The sequence below is a fragment of the Stylophora pistillata genome, chromosome 1, assembly GCF_964205215.1.
Source record: "Stylophora pistillata chromosome 1, jaStyPist1.2, whole genome shotgun sequence".
NCBI classification, from domain to species: Eukaryota; Metazoa; Cnidaria; class Anthozoa; order Scleractinia; family Pocilloporidae; genus Stylophora; species Stylophora pistillata.
Window position 1 is genome coordinate 18,905,256 of NC_142519.1, and position 22,394 is coordinate 18,927,649.

General features: G+C 39.6%; 2 protein-coding genes across 4 annotated transcripts; both read left to right on the forward strand.

Annotated features, from left to right (window-relative positions):
* The first annotated feature begins 1,587 nt into the window (after positions 1–1,587).
* Positions 1,588–7,516, forward strand: LOC111343450 (uncharacterized). 3 transcript variants are annotated; one of them, XM_022950636.2, is made up of 7 exons: positions 1,682–1,836; positions 3,616–3,784; positions 4,109–4,273; positions 4,725–4,895; positions 5,201–5,365; positions 6,197–6,397; positions 6,863–7,516. In XM_022950636.2, exons 3-7 carry the CDS (start codon positions 4,240–4,242, stop codon positions 7,255–7,257), a joined length of 966 nt encoding a protein of 321 aa, XP_022806371.2. In that variant the 5' UTR covers positions 1,682–1,836; positions 3,616–3,784; positions 4,109–4,239; the 3' UTR covers positions 7,258–7,516. The 3 variants fall into 3 exon arrangements, with proteins under 3 accessions (XP_022806367.2, XP_022806368.2, XP_022806371.2); XM_022950632.2 differs by lacking the exon at positions 3,616–3,784 and having other exon boundaries at positions 1,588–1,836; XM_022950633.2 differs by lacking the exon at positions 3,616–3,784 and having other exon boundaries at positions 1,598–1,836; positions 6,866–7,516.
* Positions 7,517–9,841: 2,325 nt separating this feature from the next.
* On the forward strand, positions 9,842–22,394 carry LOC111343451 (uncharacterized). Its single transcript, XM_022950637.2, has 14 exons — positions 9,842–9,950; positions 10,139–10,348; positions 11,341–11,508; positions 12,101–12,280; positions 12,631–12,735; positions 13,869–14,048; positions 14,554–14,619; positions 16,154–16,236; positions 16,725–16,962; positions 17,096–17,263; positions 17,567–17,734; positions 18,863–19,066; positions 19,267–19,452; positions 19,747–22,394. Exons 1-14 carry the CDS (start codon positions 9,923–9,925, stop codon positions 19,779–19,781), a joined length of 2,019 nt encoding a protein of 672 aa, XP_022806372.2. The 5' UTR covers positions 9,842–9,922; the 3' UTR covers positions 19,782–22,394.

Sequence of the window (22,394 nt, forward strand, 5' to 3'; positions counted from 1 at the left end):
AAGGGTCTTGGAGTCAAATGATTAGCCATAAAACGGCAAAAAGTTAGCCGTTAGGCGTAAAATTTGACAAAATCTAACAGTTAGACGTAAAAGAGGTGACCGTGAAAATTTTCTTAGATGCCTGGTCTTGTGGCCAAGTGGGAAAACAGAAAATTATTATTTGATATCAACCCAACAGGAGCTCCTTCTTGAACTAACCATGTTGCTTGACTCTGATGGTATAAATGAGAAAGTAAATTTATCTTTAAAACAATGGAAATCTAATCGTTAACTTTTTCGTGTGTAGCATCTTGTACTGTTAGCCGTAAAACAGTCAAAATTTTTACTGTTAGCCGTATAATCAACACCCCATTGAGATCTTCAATATAGTGCTGCATCTCCGTTCGCCTTCCCTCTTTCTGCCGGATAAATCCAAAGAAAATTTTGGTACAAGTTCAGTCTTTTTCTGGTTCCATGAAATAAAAAAAAAGAGTCTTTAGATTAATCTAGTTAATCTTCAATCAAAAGCCTCAAAACACCTCACAATTACGTCATTAGCCTTCATTTAACTTACTCTTGCTAATAATTTTCACAATGTTGAAAAAATTTGCGAAATTAAAAAACATGCGAAATTTTATTCTATAATCGAGTTCAACTAATGGTCCATTATTTTCTCTTGAATGTACTAAATTTCAGCGTCCCTCCTCCCTACCTCCTTTGCCCCTGAGAAATTGATCTAAAAAGCTGTGCAGTGTACGGTAGTTGGCGGGTACGATGAAATCATAACTTACATACATATGGAGTGCATATCTTTCATTATGAATGAGCGCAATAGAATATAAAGTGTTTAAAAATGGAAAGATCATGGTTATGACGTTTATACGCGAAAATACACCGAGGAAATTTATTTAGTTTTCAGTGATCAGCTGGTTGTAGACAACAACAGCAACATTAACAACAATATTAATTAATGATAATATCAATGTATTAATAATAAGTAATATTTCTCCCCTCCAAGTTAGCTATGATATCCTTTCGCCCCAGTTTCCCAACAACCACATCAGAACTAGCGGATTAAAGGCCGGCCGTGAGCTGAAACTAATGGATTGATGTACCGATAAGCTTATAAATTCCAAACGGTCTAAACAATGTCTCTTTCTGAATACTGCAACCCCGCAAGCCTGTGCTTCCTGTTTCATCTCACGTTCCAATCTTTGGAAGACTTTCTCGGACAGCAACAACATAAGAAAGCTGGCATGAAAGTGCGGAATAATTGAAGGAAATTTCGCATACAAAAGTAAGCAACCCTAGTCGTTCCTTCCTGCTTTACGCTACATGTGTAAGGAATGGAATGGCAATAATCTCGTTAAAAAAAAAAAAAAAAAGCCATATGGTCATTCATTTCAATCATGGAGTTTACCCTGGTTTCCTGACCCTGTTAGTTTCATAAAAAAAAAATACAAAGCAACATTCCTTTCTTTCTGTTGTTTTGGATAGCCCGTAAAATCTCAGCGCTGTGTAGGGAGCGTGGAGTCAAAACAGGCCTACGCTGGTTTACGATGTCTACTGCGCTTAAATTACATGAGTGGGTTTTGTCATGCGATGAAATGCCATCCCGGATATTCAGCTCACGTAGTTTCACGTATAGAATATTCTCTTCATATAAAATACGAGGTGGCCTGTCGCGTATACTTTCATAGTGCTGCACGCGGCTGAAACAAGGAGTTCCTATCACTGATTGCACCATGAGGATTTTGCTGTCGGTCTTGATGCTGATTGTTGCTCTTGGTGCAGCCAGTGGTGCAAGATCAAGAAAATGGAAGAGGAAACAGTTTGTATCTAACAAAAAACCATCAGGTAACAAGCCTTTCCTAATTGTCTCGTCTCAGACCAGCACTAGAAGAAAAATAATGCAATCTTCTGAAGGAATGAACAGATTCGTTGTATGTTTCCTTCGTGACGTGAGTACAACAGTAATCGATCACATTCAATGCAGTTCGCTTGCGCAACAGAGGTACTTGAAAAAGTAAACACCGATAACTCTATCGTTTAGTGGCAGTCTTCTTTGAAAACTGCTTGAAACTGGCTGGTATTTTCGAATTCGTAATATTCTGATACGTGAGACGGACGAAAGCGTTGTTCGCTCTCAGCCACAAAGTTTTTTGAAGCAATTACGATAAAATAGAGCACAACGGGGAAATAATCTATCGGTGAGAGGCGCAGCTGAGAAGAGTTGGTTCAAAGAAAATAACTGGACTCTACGTGGACATGGCTCCATTTTCTTTGTTGCACACGAAATATACGAGTGGGAGAAAGGAAATAAGAGGCGTTTCCGCATACGTCAGAAACAACGTGTACCTTGTTCAGGTAAGGTTCGCACAGACACCAAGTACTCATCTATTCTTTCCCCCTTCTTGGCTAAAAATTGATTCGGAACAAAAACAAAAAAAAAAGCACTCGAACAAAAACTGAAATCACTTTGTGTCGTTGATCGATTATTTCCAATTGCAATCAATCATCACCCAGTAAAATAAGTTGGCAAAAGTCCACACTTCAAATAAAGAAGTAAATCTGAAAGACAACGCCGAACAAACAAAATAAGCTCGCCTTCGAACCAATTTAATTTGTCCGGCGAACATGTCACCTTAAAAAACTGAAACTCTTCAATAATTTTAACCGAATCATGCACATCTCCTTACTCTCAGGTGATGCCAAAATTGCCTGTACGATAATTTCAACCGCATCTCACACATCCCCCTACTCTCAGGTGATGCCAAAATTGCCTGTACGATAATTTCAACCGCATCTCACGCATCCCCATACTCTCAGGTGAAGCCAAAATTGCCTGTTGTGCTCTTTTAGGAATGATGGGAACGACGAATGCACTGAGAAGTAAAAGGCTGGAGATAGCGCGTATTGTTTGAAAATCTTGCAATCTCGTCAATAGGGAAGAGGGCGATGATAGGATCGGTGGAGGGATTGAGAAAAGTGCCTGTTTAGAAAGCACTTACGCAGCTCCGGATACTTCTCGATATTTCACCAGGGTCGAGACATAATTTATCGCGGCATCTTCATGATTTTGACATTGTTCATTGGCACGCGCTCTGCATGTGATGTTGCTCAATCTGGAAACATATGGATTTAGTTTCAAATAGGGTCATTACATATTGAATTACGTAGAAAACTGGACTTCGAGCTCTTTGTTCTATTTGTGTTCATGAGACCCAGACATCTAAGTTGAAACAGCTGTCCAAGGTCGCATCTTGGCTGTCAGCTTGATCTTGAACTATATAGCATTGTTTTACATGTGTTAGGTTTTCTAACGTAAGATCAGTGGTTGCTTATTATAGTTAAAAAAGCACAGAGTAAAATGGTAGGGAATGAATAGTGTGAAGATGGAGAAGTAAAAATAATGGAGAAGTTTAAAAGATGGTCGAGGAAAGAAAAAAAATGGGGATAAAGTTTTCAGGTATGAGGGCTTGATAAAAACTCGTTTCCAGTGCTTCTCCCTCTTCCTCGCCGATTTGAGCAAGGGCGGGGCGACAAGAAGAGTGATTTTGGAAACGAGGTTGTGCTCACAACAACCCAAGTTGCGGGGAATAAGTGATAAATTCCTTTTTATCATCATTATTTCAGCCTCAACATGCTTCCTAGCGAACTGTAAGAAAATGTCATAGTAATCAGTTTTCATGTGCCGAGTGTAACCGTGGTCATGTCAGGGTCCAAGTACCTCTGGGGTATGCCTGATGAAGGCAATGTCCTCCTGGTTCTCAGAAAGTCAAAGGAACATGTGTAGAGAAACAAGGTTAGCATGAAATTACCACTGAAAGAGAAGAACACAAGGCCATAAGTTAACTAGTAAAAAGCAGCAATGAGCATCTATTCAAATGTACCTCAAAGCGATGAGCCTACTGCGCCTTGAAACGTCGTACAGTGTTTTCTGAGGACTACTCGCCGTAAAGTCGCTTCACTTTTTTTTATGTTCTGCATTCATTCTATTATGAGTGCCCTATCTCGTGGTCTCAGATCCCTGGATTATAAATGTAAATCATTGCTATATATTAAATAGTAATCTGATAGTTATGAAAGGCTATGGACCTTAAATGGATTTTTTCTTTTTTTTTATCAGATTGCCCCAAAAACTGCGAGAAATGCTCCAACAGGTTTTCTTGTTCCACATGTGACAATGGATATGCACTATTAAAAAGATTTATTTTCTCGCGCTGCGTCCAAAAATGCCCTAGAGGATACAAGAAAGTGATGAACCGTGAAGGTGGGAGCAAGTGCGTGGAAGGTACGTTTTCAAACCTCGTGTTCCAATTCCAGCTGAAATGAGATATTTATCAAAAATTTTGGTCTTATTTTACTTTTCTTAACCTTCTCATTCCCAAGGTCTCACTAGTGGTTATTCTTACTGCGTGCCCGGCAATTCCTATGATGTCACATCTAATCGGAGACTTTGTTATTGGATCAATTAATTATCCCTTAATTGAGATTCTTTTTCTTCGCTCTCACACTTGACTGCTTGATATTGAAGTGTTATTGTAAGGGGAAATTTTCTTTTGGTCGCTCTCGGGAGTCAAAAAAGGGTTGGAAGAGAGAGCGTCTAATATCCCTCGGCAGTGAAAGACATTTTAATTATCTCATTGTCAAACACGGTGCACACAACGCAATGTATCTATTGGTACTAAACTGCAGTTATTCACAAAATAATCCATCTCATTACTGCGTTTCCCTCTCTTTAGCGTGCTCCCAAAATTGCAAGACGTGCCAAAACAAATTCTCCTGCTCCGTATGTGAAGGTGGTTATTCTCTGTTCCGAGGCTTCGCTAGTCTGGAGAGTCGCTGTCTTTCAAACTGCCCAAATGGGTATAAGAAAGAGATGAACCCCTCAGGTGGATACAAATGTGTCAAAAGTAAGTATCTGACAGTGTCAGTCAAGCTTCCCTATCTTTCCCTCTTAGGATTATATCTATTTAGTTCTTTACTCCATGAACTTAACACACACACACACACACACACACACTTATGATTGATTTCTATCACTCATGGTCATGGGTGTTTGTTTTTTCCGAGGGTCACACACACACACACACACGCACGCACACACACACACACACACACACACACACACATGTGTGTGTAACCCTCGGAATAAAGCAAATACCCATGACCATGAGTGATAGAAATCAATCATAATTATCATTGCGTTCAATTTCAGAGTGTACATCAAATTGCAATAAATGCCGAACCAGATTTTCCTGCGCTGTATGTGAAGATGGATATTCACTTTTTAGCTTGCGGATGATTAATCGTTGTGTAAAGAAGTGTCCAAAGGGTTACAAACCTGAGGGGAGCCTTACAAGCGGACTTAGATGTACTAAAGGTGGGTACATTGTTCAGTTCTGTAAAGGATAATAATCCTGGTAGGTCGCTAATCGTGTGGTAGAGCGTCCTGTAAATGCAAACTGGAATTTATTCTTTTCCTATAAGTGTGGGTGAAGGAATCGTTACGTCATGGGACTGCAATTAAGCCAGAAGTTTCGGCCAATGGAAGTGCTAGAGGAGTTGACAAATATTCACCGAAGTGGCGGTAGATACCACTTGCTAGTCACTTCCGAACTAGCCAATCAGCGCGTGCGAAAAGTACTATTATTCACCTCTACATTTGTGGTAGTCTTGGTATTCTTATTAACATTATCATCATCTTTATTACTATCATTATTTTTATAGTTATTCTTATTCTAGTTTAGAATATCACCTTTGATGGAAGTAGGTAGACTAACACGAGGCTAATGAATGTATATAAAGGGGGTAAGTTTCTAAAAAAACTGAGATGATGCGTCAGTGGGGGAGTACAATAAGGTTCGTTACGGAGCGCATGGCGAATTGATCATTCGCTCTGACGAAGGGCTAACGCTCGAAACGTCAGCTATGAAACTCTTTATGGTGGCTAATTTACTTTAACGACTCAGTTGATGAATTTGAAAATTAAAATGAGGCTAGATTGGAACTGCAGTTACTCTTTCACTCAGTATTTGCCGCAGTCCTCTTTCACCGGTTTGGGATTTCGATCACAAGTCATTGTTTGTGATATTTGAGAACGTTGACTCTCAGTCAGGAAGAATAGCATACATCTTAAAAAGCTTCTTTCCGTTATTTCACTCGTTTCATGCTTCAATCTTTTATCTTCTTTCTTCTCTTTTCGGCTAAGTAGAGTGTCAAGTACCGAACTGTGGATCCTGTCCCAAACGATGGGGAGTGTTTCAACGACCCAACAGATGTGAAAGATGCAAGCCTGGCTACTACAAATTAACAGCTGGTAATAAACCGTGGCAGCAGCACGACTTTTGCTTCTCTCACTGCCCCTCCGGTTACATGAAAAGTGACAAGAAGGGTGTTCCTGAATGCGTGAAAGGTGTGTGAAGCAAACGGGCTAACATTATTACGTAAGGCGATATGCCACACTCAGTAGTTGGAAATATTACCTAAATAGGATCAGTGATAGGGAACAAGACAGAACAACTTGTAGGCTGCTTCACGAGATTATAATCTGCAATTCACCCCAAAGCTGCCTCTTACCTCTTTTGAGTATCACAGCAGTTCTATTCTATTTGAGTATCACAGCAGTTCTATTCTTCAGTGTCTTAGCAAGGAGCACAATGAGCGAAACATAGTGAAGGTGAAATCGATCAAGTCCCCATCATAACGAGTCTAGAGGCGTCTAAATGATACACATTCTCCCAGAGCATTCTTAGATCGGTCAGAATTTTTCAGTTGAGTGAGTCCGTTGTTTACCCATTTGGTCCATGAGGCCCGATAATTAACAAGCACTTTAGCTAACTTTCCAAGTGCTGGCCTTTGGTTACCTTTTAATTCATAGTAGGTGTGGCTATAAAAACAGAGGCCCCCACTGAGCCAACAACTGAAGAGCCAACAACTGAAGCGCCAACAACTGAAGAGCCAACAACTGAAGCGCCAACAACTGAAGAGCCAACAACTGAAGCGCCAACAACTGAAGAGCCAACAACTGAAGCGCCAACAACTGAAGAGCCAACAACTGAAGCGCCAACAACTGAAGAGCCAACTACTGAGGAGCCAACAACTGAAGAGCCCACCACCATGTCTAACTCGTGGACTACCCCAGACACATTCATTACCCCTGGACCCACTTCCGCTGAGCTGACTACGACCGAGCTCTTCACGACTGAATCTTTCACTACTACCGAACCAACCGATACACCTGAACCAGGCATTGTCACAGACTTTTGGCCTTAAGTTTCCTTTTATCCAGTTGCGATTATCTAGTTTTTACTTCTGAAAGACAACTTTAAGTGAACATAGCTAACATGTAAGCGATTTTTTGGGCTTGATTTTTATAGTTATTGTGTGTGCTTAGTTTTTGTTTGTATTGAAGAGATTTCGGATTTTATATCTACAGTATGGGAAGACAATACGGTTAAATAAAAAATAAGTGTGGATTCACCACTAGATTAAATATTAAGGTCATGAGAATAAAGAATTAAAGAACTCTTGACTTAAACGAAGTTCTCGTCAGTACATATGGAACGTATACAGACGGCATGTACAACATGCATACATATGTAAGGTGTAAAAATGGGTATAATGAATCTAACGCTCGAGAGGATTTTAGCTGGTTGGATGCAAAATTAAACCAGATAATATTTCTAGTAAAGATATGGAATCCGTGGTCCTCTGGGTTACAGCAAGTTATATCCCAACCACCCCCTCTCCCCCCCCCCCCTCTCTCATCATTTTCTGCCGGATATATATTTTCATTTTCTATCAGACTACCACGTCTTGGTATGTGTGGTATAATTGTTTTTGAAAGGTCAAATTTTGCAATATACAGGTAATAAGTGAGGGCACAGTTTATCCAGTTCTATCCTCTTCACAAACTGTCATTCCCAAAATCATCAAACGGGCCTATACATTGCACTGGCCATCTTTTTTCAGACCGGCTAATTTTCTACTGGCCCAGTACCAGGCTAGGCTTGATGACCAGCCACTGTTCGAGAACCTGAGCCCGCGGGGAGAAACGAAAAAGACCGGACTCGAGAGGGTGACAGAAAGGCGTTCAGTTGTACCGTTGCACTTATGTCCCCTTATTGTAGCTATGTTCCCTGACGTAATGTGATACAGTGGCCAATCATACCCTGCGATCTATCCAGCTAAACGCGGCTTGGGACTGGTTAGGAGACTCCGTTGTAGTTGTCTTCAAGCAAAAGTACTTATTCAAGGGGGTCGGGATAAGTGGAAAATTTTCCTGTATTCTCTCGTACCAACGGATGAACAAGCTTCTGCTAAATTCAGGAAAACTTGCTATCCGCATTTCATCGCGAACCAGATCACTGGGCTCTCGCACACACATTACTTCACGGACTCCTTGTATGGCTTTGGCGGTCACGTCGCATTATCGCCTTCAAATTACCAACCCTAACCATAAGCATTATCGCGCCTTAAGTATTTCGCTCCATTTCACTGACTGAATGGCTGGAAAAGACTAATTTTCTACCTTAAAATACCGGAGCCCACTACATTACCGCAGGGTACGTATTTATTTACTTTGAATTAATTTCATAATAAATGTCAAACAAAATTTTCAAAGTAAGGCTGTGATCTTTTTCTCTGTAAGCTATCTTTAATGACAGAAACAGAACCTTCTCGAAACGAGTCTACCTTCAAATCGTAAGACAAAGTCTTAAAATCTTTCAATAGTGCTCACATTGTCTCAAATTGAAAAGGGGGTGAGGGCAGACACTTTGGTAGTCTGGCAATTTGATCCTAAAAAAGTGTAGTATGTGTAAAGGAAGTCTAAACCTGTTAAATGCGTTCTAAAAACAACTGCTAATCGATTTTCATTCAAGAATGTACTGAGCAACCCTGTGGATGGAGAACGAGTGGGGCTTTTCAAACAACTCAAAAGATCCCTTCATTACTGTACTGATATAAAATATCTGAGTTTTTAATTTCTGCTTAAGAGGTTTATCCGGTGCTTTTCCACAGGAAATATGTCAACCCTTGTTGATACATTAGACTTTTGTCACCTTTATTACGCATCAACCATTTTTATCACTGGAAACAACATGCATGCGTCGATGAAAGTTTGAAGTTGTTTATGAAGCCCAAAGTATAACTTGTTACATGACCTTGGCTATAGTAATGTACGGTTTATATGACGATGCATAAAAGCTAAAATGGCTTCGAGTTGACATCAAGACTTAATTCCTTGCTGCGTTGTTTTGTCCCATGTTGTTCGAAACAAAAGAAGGAGTTTTTATAAACCAGTCCAAAAGGTTCAAGCGGGTAACACTGTCACTTTTGCTTTCACCTTGTTGTTTTCTTTTCTTTCTTTATTCCTGCTTACGACATTCTCCAATTCAGGATTGAGGTGTAAATTTGCGAGTTTTGCAGCTTCGCCCTAGCTCAGATCCAGCTGATTTTCATTTCATCAACGTCTATGATGAAAATCTATCTTTGATTGATTAGGCGCCAGACATTAACTATTTGTGAACAGACTAAAGACGTCACACAACAATGACGTAAACAGCGGGCACGTGATCACCCTCCAAGATAAGCCAGAAGCACGTGGCTAAAACGGAAATGACTGAATCAGGGGTAATGAGTAGTCACTGAGGAATGTGTTGATGTGCAAATTTAACGATGATTAAAAAAAAAGTCGACAGATGAGGTGTTAGGTGAACAACACCCACGGCATTGGACAAAAATAACTGTTCTTGTTCGTTTTCCTTTAATTAGGCATGCGTCCTCACAGCTTCAACCTCAGTAAGCTGCATTAAGATTTCCAAGTTCAGAAGGTAGTTTAGTTGAGTCCGGAAATCGCAACAAATCAAACAGTTCATCAGTCTAGTTTGGGATGATTTCTGGGATGTCCTGAAAGTTTCAGCACTTCAAGTGTTTCATGCCAAAACATGAGAAGCGTCAAACAGGTTTTAAAATCTGAAAATGATTACCCACTCATCAGGGAAAAACTGCCAAATCGTGTTTATTGAGATACTAATGGGCATAGGAAACTTTGACCTTCAGCTTGATACCCGACTGATAATAACCATAACAGGTATGACAGCAGCTTTCCTTTTGTATTGTTCTCTGAAACAAAGCCGGTTTGTCTGTACAGGTTTGGTGGGTCAAGGCAGCGAAATTCCGAAGACAAACCAGAATCATCAGGAGTTTGGAGCGTTTAGAGGCTTTCATCGTATCGTCATGAAGAAGACGTTTTTGGTTCTGTTAGGCATCGCCATCGTTCTTCTTGCTACAGCCGAGGGTAGGAGAGGTCGAAAGCGAGGAGGAAAAGGTAAAGGAGGCTTTTCTCGGCCAAACAAAAAAGGTGAGACCTATAAATCAAAACTTGGAATAACCCTCATTACGCCAATTAGAAAAGGAAGATTAAGGATACTCAACCTCTGTCAATGTAACGTTTGTAAATTTTATCCTGAGCTAGTTTTTTGTCTTAAGGTTTTGTAAGCCTACGCTACAGCAGCAATATTGCGTTTCCGTCCTACAGGGTTCGCGCATTAGGAATCTGTCTATAATTCTTGAGGATATTTATTTGCCTGATTCGGATATTGACCTTTCTATGCTTTCTTTGTGAATTTCATCTACCGAAAGGGCAAAGCCTTGCCTCAGAGTCTTGGTCTGAAATTAGAAATAACAGCCGATACCTGATAGGTTTCAGATTTACGGTCAGCTGAGGCGTTTAGCCACGCAGACAGCGAAAAGAATAGGATATTGAAATTACTTTCCCTTTGGGCTGAAGCGGAATCTCATGAAACAAAAGCTGATATAATTTGCTGTACATATTCGCTTGTATTAAGGAATGCTGCTAGAGAAAGTGAGAGAAAATCAAATTGCTGAATGAAATGAACGTTCTGATTTTTTTTAATCCAGCTTGATGCCCTATTTTAGGATTGAAACTTGACCAGAGCCATCTTTAATCTTGATGTTGCAGCGTCTAGTAACAACCTCACATCCGACGTTCTTTTATGGGTTTCTCCATTTCTTTAAGTCGGTTGTGTTGCGCGTGTTCTTTCTCGGGCAATTAATATAAGCACATCTCAAAAATTTCCACGATTCTCAATCAAATGTAGGGACCATGGATGATCAGCAATTGTACAACGTGATGCGCTCATAACACGTACTTCATTATAATGCGCCAGTGAGAAGATTCAGACAATGGGGCCATTATCTATATATCTGGTGTTGAGGTCCGTTTCATTGTCCAAGTTATTATTTTCATTAGTTAATTTTCATAGGTGCACCCCATTCGTTTATTTCGTCTTCTAACTTGTGGACGGTTTGTGTTATCTTATACTCAACTAGCCTGTACCAAAAACTGCAATATTTGTGACCGAGAAGGAACCTGCCTCGAGTGCGATGACGGATTCGCTAAAGTCACTTTCCCGAAACGATCTAAGACAGTCTGTGTTCCTTGCAGCAAACGAGGAAAAAAGACTGCTCTGAATGGAGACATGTCCAAGTGCCCTCCAGGTGAGCAAGTTTGTTTCAAGTAGTCAGCAGCTTTGTGCGGTCAAAGATTTAAAAAAGGGGCTAGCTGTGAAATGATCGAAGAACAATCGTCCCCATTACTCTTGTAGCCTCCCAAGCGGCGCCTTTTGGACTTGCAAGGAATACATGAAGAAACTAACGAGAAAAACAAGAAGGCCGCCTTAGCTTATGCAGCCACATGTGTTTGTTATTATGGTTATTATCATCGTTTCTGGGTGAGGATACCCAGCGTTTTTATTGGCAGTTTGCTGTCATTACACCGCTGCTCAATAGATGGGCGTCAGTGGCCGTGCGAAAGGATCTAGCAGAGATCACCTCTGATCCTTTCTCCTTCGTAGTGGCCCTTTTGCGCAACACCCCATAGAACTAATGCAAAGGAGACCACTCTGACCACCGGTTTTGACGCAGTTTTTCGTGTCTCTATTTATTGCTCTCCACCCTTGATTCCTTTTTTTTTTCCACAGAGAAGGACAAAAAGGGACTGCTCGTATTTCACCATTCCTAAGCGTCTTGACCCTGACCTTCATAGAAAAAGTCAGAGAAGTGTATACTGATTGTGTTTTTCAACTTTTAGTAACTACGACAGATCCTTCGCTGAGCTGTCCGCAAAAGTGCTCCAGCTGCAAGAATGGAGCGTGCCTTGTTTGCGAAAGTGGTTTCGCTTTAGTCACTGGACGTAAGAATAAAACAGCTTGTATTTCCTGCGCTACTGGGAGAAATGGTAAAAGGATAGACAAATCACAATGTGGCTCAGGTAATTCCTTGTTGTACAATTGTGTGCATGATAGTGTTTTATTGTTCAGTTCTGTCAAGAGGGCCATGAGGGCTCTGCGCAACTCTGAGATGGTGCCTAACTCCGGAAATCTTTAACATTTTCATTCCCAAGATCGGATTGTTAATTCTCCCCTTAAGCTGCTACACATTTCCTTGTAAATTAGTGACGAGAATTTGGTATTGGATCAAGATAACATCTTGGATAATTAGGTATAATTTCTCATTACATGCTTGGTGGGTAATGTATGAATTTTATTTGGAGAATTTATTTGTTAGTCACTTCTGGGAGTAAAAGGATTAATTGCTTGTCACTTTTCAATCTTTTTTCAGAAAGTTGTGGGAAAAACTGTCTAACATGCACAAACGGAACCTGTACAGAATGCGCAAACGGTTTTCAACTGTACCAAGACAAGAATATGTGCAAAAAGATAAAAGGCAAGTTTAACGTAACTGTTCGCATTGAGTACTTGTACTCCTTGAAATGTACTGAATCCTTCACGATGTAACCTGTTTCTGTCTCATCAAATTTTCAGTTTTACTCAGATCCTGTTTTTATTAGCTTGAGTTATCTTAACTCAGTATAAATAAAAAGAATAAATGATTAATTTGAGGAACAAAGAGAATAAAATTGTGAGAAACACCTACATAAAGTAGACCGCTGGGGAAAGGAACTAATTACTAGGGGAATGACTTCAAATTAAATATTTAACAGAATGGATACATGTTCAGGGGCGTAGCCAGGATTTTTCAAAGGGGGGATCACAGAGGCTACTCACCAGATTGTCATGTCGACCTCCCCGCCGTGCATGTTTTACTTAATGTTACAGTTTTGGGATGAGTAGTGAGAGTAAAGTGGACAGGCCAAGATATTGTGATGACGTTTTCACCACCTGAATATTGTAGGTTGTTTGCTTAAAAGAAGGCCTACCAAGGTGGGGTCACGGGCACCCCAGGCCCCCCCCCCCTGGTTACGCCCTTGATGTTACATTCAGACCTTTTACCTTAAGTATTTCAAGATTTCCTTATCGATCTCTTCCATCTTTACCTTTCAGGGCGTAAAATTGCGCCTAATACAGGCGCCAATGCGACTAAATTTTTAACTTTGGCGACCAAATCCTGAAAATTAGTCGCCAAATTGGCGACTAGAATTTCTAATCACACCTTACCTAGAGATCTAATGATTGTTGAAAATTTGTAAAGATAAATCTGCAGCAAAGTTCCTCGTTAAGCTCGTTTCCAAAGCGCAGCACATGCACGATGTCGAACGTAAATCTTCCGTCACTAGACGCCATCTTGAATTTAGGTAACCGATAAAGTTGTATATAATCCATTCTAGTGTCCTCTTTGTAGCTAGTGCGAATTTAGCGGGCTCGTTTTTGATGTTTGTATGACTGTATCACTATGATATGATAAATCTAGTACAGTGACAGGGTAAAAAACTTTTTTTGTGTGTGTGTCATAATGGGCACCAACTTTTTGGAATTGGCTACCACTTTAAAATATTTAGGAGCCAAGTGGCTACTGGAAAAAGGTTAATTTTACGCCCTACCTTTATTATTTGTTTACAGATTGTGGAAAGGGCTGTAAGACATGCGTCTCAGGAGTTTGCTCCGGTTGCAACGAGGGCCTCGTTCTCGGCCGTAAATCAAGAAGATGTGTGAAAGCTTGTTCAAGAGCAGACCCCAACTATAAATCGCAAGCCTGTGAAGGAAAACGTAACGAAAAAGGACGAAAAAAGAAGCGAAAAGGCAAGTTGATTTCATTAAATTATAAGGAAGTTATAAAAAACACGTTTAAGCTTGCTCAATGCAACCCTTCCCATACCTTTTTTTTTTTACCCCTTCCCCATTTTGCTAGCTTCAATCCCTTATTGTATACCACATCTCCTGGGTTTGACGTAAATATTTTCTGAACGATCGCGAACATGTCGTTGAGTTTGAGTGCAAGCCCTCTTACTTGGTCGGTGGGATTCTGTAACATTTAAAAAATAAATAGATAAAAGGCAATTCTTGAAAGGTAGCTCAACATTCTCTACCGATCACAAAGTTGCTTACTATTCGAAGTTTTCAACAGGTTTCAGGTCCAATTTTGAGTCAGGTGTTTTAACACATTGAAACTCAACGAAGTTGTGTGTAAATGACGTACAACAATCAATATTCACCTGTTTATAATCTGATTTCCTTTGTTCATGTAACTTTGTGAGTCTTGGGCTTAAAGCAAACACTGAGTGGTATTTTCTTCTCTGATAAACAGGAGGCAAAGGAAAACCAAAGCGAAAGAGACGACCGAACCCAACACAGCCCACTGCAGAGCCACACTAATATATCCTCACCCCAAATTGCGTGTGTTCAAACGCTCGCGAAGTGAAAATCTTGTTTTTACCAATTTAATTCCTTCTGTAGTGTATTATCGGATTTGTAATGGTCGGGCGTTTCCATCTGTTTTTATCTTATTCCCCCAGGATAGTCCAAGAAAATTCGTAAATAGCAAAATCAACCAATTGTTCCTGGCATTTTATTTTTCTGCATTACTGTTTCTCCCGGCTTTAACCTTGGCAAAATCCTGTCCACATGCTACCCTATATTATGTTTACGAACATGTAATCAAGGATCAAAACTTACAAACATTAGACACTATGTGACGGGGGTTGCATTCAAGCGTTTGAACACAAAATTTGGTAATTTGTTCAATTTTGTCTTTTTCACTTTTTTTTTTTTTCTGTGTAACTTTGTAGAATTTTATGCCGAGTGCTTGACACATCTCGTTTTAGTATGAATTGAATATAGAACTGGCGATGATATAGAGAGTTCATCGAAACTGTACAAAGTGTGAGTACAGTTAGGGCCGTGTCAAATATTTTGTTCTTTTAATAAAGCTGTTAATAAAGTAACCATGGTTTGGTTGTATTACTTTTCGCAAATGGTGGGAAATTCGCTCGTGTTGAAATCCGGTACATCCTAGCAATTCTAATGGGTGTCCATTTAAAGTGATGACCCTTATTTAGTTTAGAGACTCACAAGATTGCGCCATGTAGGGACAATGACTCTTTTTTAGACCATCAGGATAACTTTAACCTCCCATGTGTGCATCCTTTCTCATTTTAACTGAAAGCAAACAAGCACTAAACTGTAACAAAAAATGGCGTACAAATATCTGAATTAGCTTTAAGGTCATCACAATAGTCCGTAGTACATTGTAGATCTGCCTCATGAGCAAAACTCCTCACGAATTGATTTCAATTTGGTTTTTTTTTGTAAGGAAAATTAGAAACAAATAGCCATTTGCAAAATGGAAAGTGAGAGAACAGAAAACATAACTACGCCACAACGAAATAATTACGTGATACAAAGTATTTCGAGTTGCGTGAAAAGTGAAATATATGTGTTTCAAAATGGCTGGTTTCAGATTCCATCATCAGACGCCCATTTACCTGTGGAAAGTGCTTCAGTCCTCAAGTCAGATAGCTCTCATTTTTAACCGTTTAAATCGGCACCTTTCAAGGACATGCCGCACCCCTCCCCTCATGATTCACTCCAACAACCATCAATTACAAAGTTGAAGAGCAAGTACGTGTCCAAAAACTGAGTGTTAACGCGAGGTTCAGCAAACACGGAAGAAATCTTCGGCTTCCATAAAAAAATGCGCGCAAATGCAAACCGTGTTACAGTGTTGGTATCTTAATGACATCATTGTAATGCGACTGCTTTCAATTTCATGAAAGGAGTGTTATTGCCAGTTGACAAGTGCAATGTAAGAAAGACAATACAGTCAAACCTGTATATATGAAGAGGTCACCTACGGGGAATGGCGAGTAGAGATTATTCTTAGTTTTATTTGATTTGCTTTGATTTAGTTCCGTTTAAGGGACTGCTATATATACAGGTGGATGACGAAATAAACAAGGTGACCACGACCGCTTACCATGAGAAACACTGTGTAAGGGGAAAAAAATTCGGAATAAAACAGAATGAATACTTAATAAGGTGCCACTTAAGACAGGTTCGCCTGTATTACGATTTATCAGTGGAGTAATGCTACTTAAAGTTTTTGACCAACCGTTGCTTGACCAGTCAAAAAGTGTCAATCATGTTAAGTGCTGTATTTTGTGGTTTTTTTTCGAGTTGTACTTGCTTGCCTGATGACATTCTCAGAAGAATCATTTCTACAAGTTCAGGAAACGATGGAACCGTGACAAATGTGATCATACATCTGATAATTAGATTATATCCTTCGAAGTTTCTATGACGGAAATAATGCTGCGAAAACGTGTATGCTTTTACGAGGGCGTTCAAATCTTGTATGACATCACCGAAGGAAATTTCGCAAGAGGCACGTATCAAAGAAGAGATATTAAACCTGCCGTTTTCCGGACGTGATATGGCAAGAGCCAATAGACATGTGCGAGTTCTATTGTTTCTGGATAATTCGCGTATAAACGATCTCAAATAACACGACAACATAAAAAGGGATACCATTCCGAGCAGAAGCATATTAGATCTCCCCGCTTTCTTGGTCGTAACTTCAGCGAACGCATAATTATGAAGGGCGTTATGGTGGCTTTCTTGCTGTTCGCCGCGGTACTCCTTTTCGTTACGGTTGATTCCAAAAGGGGCGGAAAAGGGGGTTCAAGACGGAAGAACGGGATAAGATCGGGCACGAAAGGTTAGTTTGAAATCCAACTAAAAATTTCTTTTATGTAACGAGTGAGTATTTTGTTGCATATTGCGTAATTAGAATTATAAAAATCCTTATTCAATCAAAGGTGATTTTCCTTGTTCTTATTCATATTTTACAGAATTAACATGTCCCAGAAACTGTTCAGACTGCGAGGAGGGTGTATGTCTAGAGTGCGACGACGGTTTTGCGCTGAAAATGTTGCGCAACAACAGAACAGGATGTATACCGTGTGGCCGACGTCTAAAAATGAAGGATCCTGATTTATACCTCCAACAATGCAGCACCAGTACGTTTAAAATTAAGTCATTCATAGCCAAAGTCTGAGCATTCTACATGTAAAACTCAACCGTTAAACTTTCTTTGAAAGATTCGTCAGCCCAACAATATACTTATATCTCATCAAACACCCTTTATATATCTTGCTTCAAAAAAAGCCTCGACCATAACATGCACGTCACAAAGACTTATTTACAACGGTATAATTCTTTACACTTGTCTGATAATTTACTTTGATAAGTCGATCACTTTATTGTACATCCCGGGAATATGTCGCTTTAATATTTTCCTCCATTTGTTGTTATTTACTCAGATTGTACCAGAAACTGTTCAGTTTGGGATAAAGGGAACAACCAAATGTGCAATCCTGGATTCTTCAAAGTTCAAACGAGAATCTTAAAAAGAACGGTCTGTGTTCCTTGCGGTCGTCGAATGAAAAGAGTTTGGCCAGACGTTTTCGTGAGGGAATGCACAGAGTCCGGTGAGTAGGTCATTTAAATCAAACGAGGTCATAGTCCAATGCGACCCTCACAAGCCTCTTTTTTTCCCCTTATGACCTGACTGGGTTTACGCGTGTTCTATGGTGCATACGTATAGACGCAAGAGGTGAAAGTTTTGCCCACTGACCAGATATTCGATTTTTCTTGGCAAATCTTGGCCATTTAGCTCGGTGCAAGCTGTTGAAACCATGAAAAGCTAATAAGGAAACAAAAGCATACGATTGCTTTTTGAAATGATTGTTTTGCGCCGAGCTAACCTACCAGTTGAACTTAAAATCTTGGCTTTAAAGCAAAGGAAAAATGCAGTAAAGGGCCTAAACAAATATGGATTACATAGGAATGGAGCGTAAGGTATGGGTCGCACTTGGGCAAAGTTTTCAACTTTGCCGGCAAAAAAAAACACAGAAAATTTGAAACCGCAACCGGAAAGCAAACTTTTGGTTTTAACTATCAGGGTCGCACTAGGTGAAAAAAATGTCAGTGATGACACTTTGATAAACCAGACACACGTTTATCGACGTGCAGCGATCTGAAAAAGGAAAACAAACGTTAAAAAAATGCGTCCCGTTGAAGCATTGTTAATAGCGATCACGGTGATGCTTATTCTTCTTATTCAGTTAAATCACGAGCACTTTTTTGTCTTTCGTATGATCTATGAAAGATGGGTTAACGCCTGTTTAACTCGAAGATACTAGCTTATCCCTTAGCTGCTTCAAATTCGAGATTAAATAAAGTATATGTATGTATGTATGTATCGACGTCAGCGAAGATTACTTCGAGCGCCATATGCCTGATCAGTTCCGTGACCAGTCGAGTTGTTTGCTGTTTACTGACAGGTGATGACAGTTACCGCTGTGATAGCTATTGTTTAGTCCGAGTTTTCCGAAATCTACCTGCCCCACCCAAGCACTACGGCGTCTTTGATATTTTGGCCGGTTTTCAAAGTTTTTTTTCGAACTGGAGTTAGGGTCGCATTAGGCAATGTGCCCCGATGACAGATTTTTACGCCAAAGTGACCACATTCACACCAAACTTTGCCAAGTGCAACCCATGCCTAAATTGACGAACCTGGGCAGACGAGTGAGGTGTGCTATATTTTAACACTGTAGGTTGTGGACGAGGATGTGCTAACTGCACCTCCCCAGGCCTCTGCACCGAATGTGAAAGAGATCAAAAGCTTTTTACACCACCAGGCAGTAACATCACAAAATGCGTAAGGAGATGTCCGCCATTCTACAAGCTGAAGAAAGGCGTGTCTCCTCCTAAATGCGAATTCCAGCAAAAAGGAGGAAAACCAAACAGACCAAACAGCAGTAAGTGACTGTTTCAATATTGATTTGAGTAAAGAATTTAATTATAGAGATGTGCTCGCTAGATTTGTAAATCAATATGAATATCAGCCCTATTCGACGGTACTGCGAAGAAATGCCAAAACATTTGCGTACACTCGACTGACAGTAAGCCAAATTTTCCTTCAAATATGCACGTTAATTCCAAGCTTTTTCTCTTTTAGAGTGTGTTAGAGGCTGCGAGCAATGTACACTGGAGGGAGTTTGTAAGAAGTGCTTTGTAGAGTTGCAATTGTTAAAACTACGCGATCGCACAATTTGTACCAGAAGATGTCCATCAACTTTGAGAACATATTTCGACCCAGAAACCAACACTAAGATCTGCAGGAAACCGCGCCGTGGCAAAAAAGGTAACGGAGCAAAATGATAGTAACAGCTTTCTCTTTTTCTTTTTAATATAAGAAAAGTATTGATTGAAATACGAAAAATAGGTAGATTTTTAACCCATTTCTATACAAGCATCATTCCGTAGACGACGCAACTAGTTCGCTCGGATCCAGTTTTAAAACTGACATAGAAAGTATTTGAAAACTTCTCTTTTACGATCTATCTTACACTTCGATTTGTTTTGTTAATTTGAATGAATTTTCCAGTATTAAGGCTATATGCCAAGCATTTTTCCTGTTCTTTTACTTTATTCATAGGAGGAAGAAAAAATCTATCACAGTCTGACAGTTAAGGAGCAGGCCTTACTCTAGAAAAAGAGTTTTATGAGATTTATTCAGAAGTCATTTCATAAAGCGAGATCGAAGTTGTGTGTGTTGTTGTTGTTTTTTTTGCAAGATGATAAAACTGACTTATCAATTGCCTCACTGATAAAAGTTGCCATGCAAATTTCGTTGGCGGTCTTAGTTACTACCAGAGGAATGTTAGCGTAAAGTTTAATGTAGCAAAATTTAACCTCCTCGCTTGTTGTTTTTTGTTTGATTAAAGTAAAACTCAATAAAAAGTTTAAAAACATATCGATAACATGTTAGCTTAAAAGTTTTTTTTAAATTTATTTATTTCTTACTTGTTTTGTTTTACTATATATATACATATTTGTTCCTGCAGGAGATTTGTCCAAGATTTGTTGACATTTGAGTCAGCTTTGGAAACTCTACAGTGGCCAATTTACACAATAAACTCAGTTGTTTAAAGCAAAATTACACTGTAACTATGTTGTGCTATGTTTGTGCCATATTATGGGCAACATAAACCATATGACTAGCTGAATACGGTTGTGTTTGTTGGCAAGACCCATCGCTAACCATAGCAACATTGTTCGAGAGTTTCCTGGAGTCACCCTCTCTGGTTACGTTATAAAGAAGATGGCGTGACACAAATTAGTAACGCACGCTTGGTTAATCCAGTATTCTGTAATCTTTTCGAAGCTTTTCCTAATGCCATTCTATGGGTAAAATTTCCACCTGGAAATAACGGAAAATAAATACGGTATTCTCTTCAAGAATTTATCCGTATCCACACGAGGACATAAAAGGTCATGTTGTAAAACAACGTGGTGGGCACAGTCCGTGTAAGTCAGTCCCATTCTAAAGGAATTTATCCGCTTCCAGCATATTTCCTATCCCCTATTTACCGTAGAAATTCCATCCAGTCGATATTTGTTGGGTCATAACTGCTGAATACACAGACCAAGTCATAACAGCTTTATAGGATTCTTCTCTCGAGGCAAATGATGTCTGGTGTAATCGTTCTTCAGCACTCTGTTTGGCTGTCGTTCCAGAGTTGTTTTTATGTCTTTAAGTGGTTGCCTTGTGCAGACGATAGTAATGATCCATAATGTCACGAACAGGAAAAATAAAAGCGCAGAAATATCAATCGCAGTAGCTAAATCGAGAGCGGTCATGTTGACAGACGAAGAACGGTGTATTAAGTAGGAGCGGCTACCAAGCTCCCACATTGCGTGACTTGAAGTAGGCTTACATAACATCTCGATTTATGAACAAAGTAAACGATAGATATCGATCTAAATATCTTTTATTGAGTAGCGTCTTAAAAAGATCTTTCAAGATCTTATCCTGATCTCAAATTTGAAAACAAAGCAAATTTAGAAAATAATTTGCTTTGAGACTCACATGGCATCACCATAACAACGGAACCGTAACGTAAGTACATCATGCCTGTCAGTATCAGTAATCATTAAGAGAGGCTGTCGCTCGTTAGTTCAACGCTAAAGTTTTTGTTAGAACTGTAAGACAGGTCCAATGCATTGAGCAGCTTTTTCATCTCCTTAATTCCCAGTTTATAGCTGAAACTTTGGCCGTGTTAACATGGGACGTGGCCATGGACCATCAAGACGAACCGAGGTCTCTAAGACGAAGAATTATGCGCAACAGCCTATTCATTTTTGTCGGATTTGTTTTGATTATTCTTTGCTTCGTTTTCTTGGGAATCGCACAGCAGCGCCAACATATAACCTCAGGACACTGTAGCCACTGTTACAGTAAAAATGCTCCCAAGATATTTCGACTTTTAGCAGCGATTTGTTTTGTAATTGGTTCGACGATAATGACAATTTTTTGGTGGCACATCAGAGTAATGAGAAGTGCGTTGATAATGCGCCAAAGACGCATCGAATTGGAGGGATTATTAGAAAACCACAATCAAACAGGCAGAAGAACATGCAGAGCATCTCTTGGAAAGAGAAACAGCGGTTGAAAATTTATAACACGCTTATGGATTTTGGAGAACGTGACGAAAATCACACTAATGATTTAGAACGTACAGACGTTAACCACCCAATTAGTCATTAACTGATGTATGCATACTTGCGTATGTTTCGACGTGGATGCTATGAAACGCCTTATTAGTTTATATACTTAGAACTAACCCTCTTAGATCAAGCATTGTTAAGTTCAAAGTTGTTTACCACGGACATTGATGTAGATCTAAAGCTTGGCAAGTGTAACATTTTGACTTCTTTGTTTGTATCCGTTACATAAGTGGAGCATTCGAACGAGAAATACTGGAATCCTTACAGAATTTCCATTTTTCTGTTTGTCCTATACGCGTGACAGATATAGTATTTCCTTCTCCGAGCAGTTGATGTCAAGAGCCGTAATCTGTTGTTGATTAGTCAACAACGAAATAGCTACAATCGTCGTAAAAGTAAAGTTTTATTTTAAGGTGAATTTTTATTCACTTTTCCTGAAGGACAAGTGCACAGACAGAAAAAAAAGGAATTTTGAAACTCTGCGATTAGGTTAAAACTCGAGAATACCATTAAAAATATATAAACATTTTATTTACTGATTTATAATGTAAGAATTAAAGAGATTATCATAACCGA

What these genes read in the sequence shown, in the direction of transcription:
- LOC111343450 (XM_022950632.2), top strand. Translation starts at nt 1,725, where the DNA reads ATGAGGATTTTGCTGTCGGTCTTGATGCTGATTGTTGCTCTTGGTGCA. An exon ending in TGGGAGCAAGTGCGTGGAAG is followed by an intron (nt 4,274 to 4,724) that starts GTACGTTTTCAA and finishes CCCTCTCTTTAG; the next exon opens with CGTGCTCCCAAAATTGCAAG. An exon ending in TGGATACAAATGTGTCAAAA is followed by an intron (nt 4,896 to 5,200) that starts GTAAGTATCTGA and finishes GTTCAATTTCAG; the next exon opens with AGTGTACATCAAATTGCAAT.
- LOC111343451 (XM_022950637.2), top strand. Translation starts at nt 9,923, where the DNA reads ATGCCAAAACATGAGAAGCGTCAAACAG. An exon ending in TATGTGCAAAAAGATAAAAG is followed by an intron (nt 12,736 to 13,868) that starts GCAAGTTTAACG and finishes ATTTGTTTACAG; the next exon opens with ATTGTGGAAAGGGCTGTAAG. An exon ending in ACCAAACAGACCAAACAGCA is followed by an intron (nt 19,067 to 19,266) that starts GTAAGTGACTGT and finishes TTTCTCTTTTAG; the next exon opens with AGTGTGTTAGAGGCTGCGAG.